The sequence below is a fragment of the Tachypleus tridentatus genome, chromosome 7 (assembly GCF_004210375.1).
Source record: "Tachypleus tridentatus isolate NWPU-2018 chromosome 7, ASM421037v1, whole genome shotgun sequence".
Lineage (NCBI taxonomy): Eukaryota > Metazoa > Arthropoda > Merostomata > Xiphosura > Limulidae > Tachypleus > Tachypleus tridentatus.
In genome coordinates, this window is record NC_134831.1 from 19375230 (window position 1) to 19379192 (window position 3963).

At 37.0% G+C, this 3963-nt stretch overlaps 1 protein-coding gene across 1 annotated transcript; it reads left to right on the plus strand.

The window, feature by feature from the left end:
* The first annotated feature begins 230 nt into the window (after window positions 1-230).
* On the plus strand, window positions 231-2660 carry LOC143254931 (uncharacterized). The gene is made up of 3 exons (XM_076509842.1): window positions 231-306; window positions 554-725; window positions 2051-2660. The coding sequence occupies exons 1-3, from the start codon at window positions 231-233 to the stop codon at window positions 2574-2576; spliced, it is 774 nt and encodes a 257-aa protein (XP_076365957.1). The 3' UTR covers window positions 2577-2660.
* The last annotated feature ends 1303 nt before the right edge of the window (window positions 2661-3963 follow it).

Genomic DNA, 3963 nt, shown 5'->3' on the forward strand with positions numbered 1-3963 from the left:
TTACTTTAAATTTTACACAAATAAGCCCTGGATTTTAAGACCACGGGTCTTGACAACGGATACACCACATTTTTGATAAAATTGTTACTGCCCATTACCTGTATGGGCTCATTGTATTTAGATAACGGGAAGCACAAAATATTTATAAGGTGTGGATTTTATCACGATTTGTGCAAATATAACTGTGACAAGGCACACTGTATATACAAATAATACTTACTTGATATAAAATGGGAACTGCATTGTCTATGGCACGACGATTTCTAAGCCTTGCCAATGCTATTCGGGCTTGCACGTTTTACTACCGTAATTCATTTAGCTTTACATACTGGATGTTTAGGAAGTTTATGAAAAGATATCTCAGGATTGTTTGTACAACTAACTTCCGCACAACTGATTGTCATTTTAAATAGTTGATTCCGTATTACAATACCAGCAACTACATTGTAATTACTAGATTTTCTCGCTGCTATTTCTAAAATGGCAGTGTGTAGTTTTCAGTTTGTTGGATGTATATTTTTATACGTATTGTAATTAATCTTCCAACTTGTAGCTATGATGTATCCAGAGTTTCAACATCGGCCCCTTCCCCCTTCTTATCAAGCTTCCATGCAAGAATATCGCCTAAGACTACTTCTACTAGACCGTCAACAAGGGGCAGCACCATCATCGTCCACAGTTTCACCACCTCCAACATATCGCTCACACCCAAGCACTTTGCAGAGGTTAGTCTTTATGTGTTATTGTTACTAAACACTTAACCTTCTTGACAGTAACTTCGATTTCATCCTGTTGTTAGAAAAAGTGGAACATTCGAAACTGTAAATATTTTTTCATTCAATAATTCAGGAATCAAGTTACCACTTTATGTTTCAGGGTTAGAAACAATAATTATCCTCGTTTGAAGAAAATGCGACAACTTTGTTATAATTCGTTCCGAATGCATTTCAAACTGGACACATTAAATTGTTGTTTAGAATTAAGCACAAAGCTACTCAATGGGCTATGTGTGCTCTGCCCACCACGGGTATCGAAACCCGGTGACACATTATATTAATAATATTATGCATCTATTTCAGAAGAGTCACTAGTCACTGACATGCATGGATCGTACCCGACTTCTATTTGACAGTGTCCCGAATAATCTGTTAGTGTTATAAAAATTCGGAAAAGAACAACATAACCGATATCACACTGAAGTGCCGATAATGGACCCGAGACCCGAATATTTTAAGCACATAGCGACACCTCTGGTTTATTTTGAACTGGGCATAGGTGTTACTAATATTAAGATATCGTCTTTAAGATTAGAAGGTCGTTTTAGTTTTTTTTCAGAAGGTTAAGTGTTATGATATTAAAAAGATGTTACTGCCAACATTAACTTCTTTGACTCCTTTGGTTCGTAAATGTAATATTTAACAATTGATATAAATTGAGTTATAAAAAACAAACGAACGATTAATTAGCAACGTATATAAAATAACTTCATTTAAGTTGAAGTGTATGGTACTAGTTATTTTTCAAAATAATTATTAAATACACACACACACACACACACACACACACACATATTTATACAATTAGTGACAAGTAAGCAAGATTAATATTGGCAATCAACTTCCTCACATAATAAGCCGCGACAGTGAGCTTGTTCTGTTAGAATGTATAGGAATAGTGGTTACCGCCTACTAGGTGCGCCCGGTATGGCCAGGTGGTTAGGGCGATCGACTCTGAGGGTCTCAGGTTCGAATTTCCGTCGCATCAAACATGCTTGCTCTTTCAGCCGTGAGAGCGTTATAATGTGGCAGTCAATTCCACTATTCATTGGTAAAAGATTTGGCGGTGGGCAGTGATGACTAGCTGCCTTTCCTCTAGTTTTACACTGCTCAATTAGGGACGGCTAGGGCAGATAGCCCTCGTGTAGCTTTGCGCGAAATTCCAAAAAACAAACCACGAGGTGTTGAAGTATAAACAAGAAATAAACAGGCATTTTATTGATTTGAACGTTATAAACAAAAACATATGACTTATTTTTCTCTTTGTGTTTTAGACAACCCTTGAATTTGGTAGAACGAGAGAACAGTCGACCTCCAAGTTACCGGTCACGAACTAGTACAGGTAGACCGTTGTGGACAAGTTCGGATATTTTGGAATCTCGGCAAAATGGTAGCGGTGCCATACAAGCAGACACTAGTCACAGCCCCAAAGCGTCGTTAAGTTTAAGTTTCCTATCACACGAGTTTATGAACTCCTGTCATTCTCGCCCAACAGATTTAACTGTGTCCAGTCAGATTGCACAAACTGTTACAACCTCTAGTGGTCAGGACAGGAGCTGTGCAAATCGCAGGAGTCTAGTGACACAAATGGGGTCTCAGATAAGCACAAACCAAACGGTGTGTAAGAGAAATGAGCAAAATATTCGAAAATCTATGGACGTTAACAGGGTTACCATGGTTCAAACTACTGACTCTTCTCAAGTGGTTACTCAAGATGCTGTGATTGTTTCTGTAAATGGATCGCATCTTGCGATATCTTGTGCTAATCACGGAGACGTACAGATCTTAACACATATATGACGTCGTATGGCAAACGTTTCAGTAAAGGACCTCAGGTTACAAACTTTTTTCCAATTCTGTATTTTTGTATTTATCTTGGTCAGTTCTAACACAATAAAAGTGTATCTTGACACTAATGTGCCTGATTAATAACCTTCGGAGTTTTTTTTTTTTTTTTCCTTTTACAAGAAATAGGATACTTTGTGACATTAAAATATGCAAATATTAAAGAATGAATTTTTAACGTGCTGAAATAATCTGTTTTTACATGCGTACAATTTTGGCAATTCGTCTGTTCTGGTAAGATATTAATGCTTATACAATTACGTAACATACCCCAGAAATAATAAAGTATCTACAAAACATCCTTAGTATTGTCTCAGGTGATTCGTCGATATCAACTACAAAATGTGTATATTAGCATAATTAATGGTTATTCTGGGGCATTCCTTCGTTCATGTACGTGCCTTCCTTGTAGAAAAATTATGAATTATTTTACCATGTTAACTTGTAATATTTTGTCGCATAATTTATTTGAATCACAGTGTTATAAATACCCTTCACCATGCACGGTTTTACTTACCTTGTTTATAAAGGTGCATTATTTCAACAATACACCCACCCTAAAATTATCACTTCTATAGTTTATAAATTAATGACTTACACTGTTCTTAGGATCTTAATTACTGTTGTTTAAACTACTTCATGTAACAGTGTCTTAAGTTATGATGTTTTAACTATTCTGGATGTATTTTTACCCAATGACCAGTGAGTGTTTCAAGTTAATAAATTTAAATACAAAATAAAAAGAGGATCATATAAATACGCAGTTCAGGCTGTTTTATTCCAGTAGAAACAGACCATGATATTGCATGTAGCTTTATCGACTACATAGAAGTCGCACAGGTTTCACATTCAAATAAGTAAATTAAAAAAATCTTTAAGGACTGTCTCTTGAATAGGTTTTTCGATGGTTCAGTGGTAAGCCTGAGGAGCATTAACGTTAATATCTGGTTTCGATACCCGCCGAAGAGCAATCAAACTCTCAACAGAGTTGAACAGCATTAACTTTCTGTCGAAAGGTGCACGAGGCCTGGCATGGCTGCCTGGTGGTTAGGGCACTCGACTCGCTGTATGAGGGTTACGGGTTTAAATCCCCTTCACACCAAACACGCTCAACCTTTTAGCTGGGTAAATGTTATAATGTCCCGATCAATGCCACTATTCGTTGCTCTTTCAGCCGTGAGAGCGTTATAATGTGGCGGTCAATTCCACTATTCGTTGGTAAAAGATTTGGCGGTGAGTGGTGATGACTAGCTGCCTTCCCTCTAGTTTTACACTGCTAAATTATGGATGGCTAGCGCAAATAGCCCTCGTGTAGCTTTGCTCAAATTTAAAAACAAACAGA

Excerpts from the sequence above, each read along its gene's own strand:
- LOC143254931 (XM_076509842.1), top strand. The coding sequence starts at position 231 with ATGGGAACTGCATTGTCTATGGCACGACGATTTCTAAGCCTTGCCAAT. Across the intron at positions 307-553 it reads GGCTTGCACGTTTTACTACC|CTATGATGTATCCAGAGTTT; the intron begins GTAATTCATTTA and ends TCCAACTTGTAG. Across the intron at positions 726-2,050 it reads CACCCAAGCACTTTGCAGAG|ACAACCCTTGAATTTGGTAG; the intron begins GTTAGTCTTTAT and ends TTTGTGTTTTAG.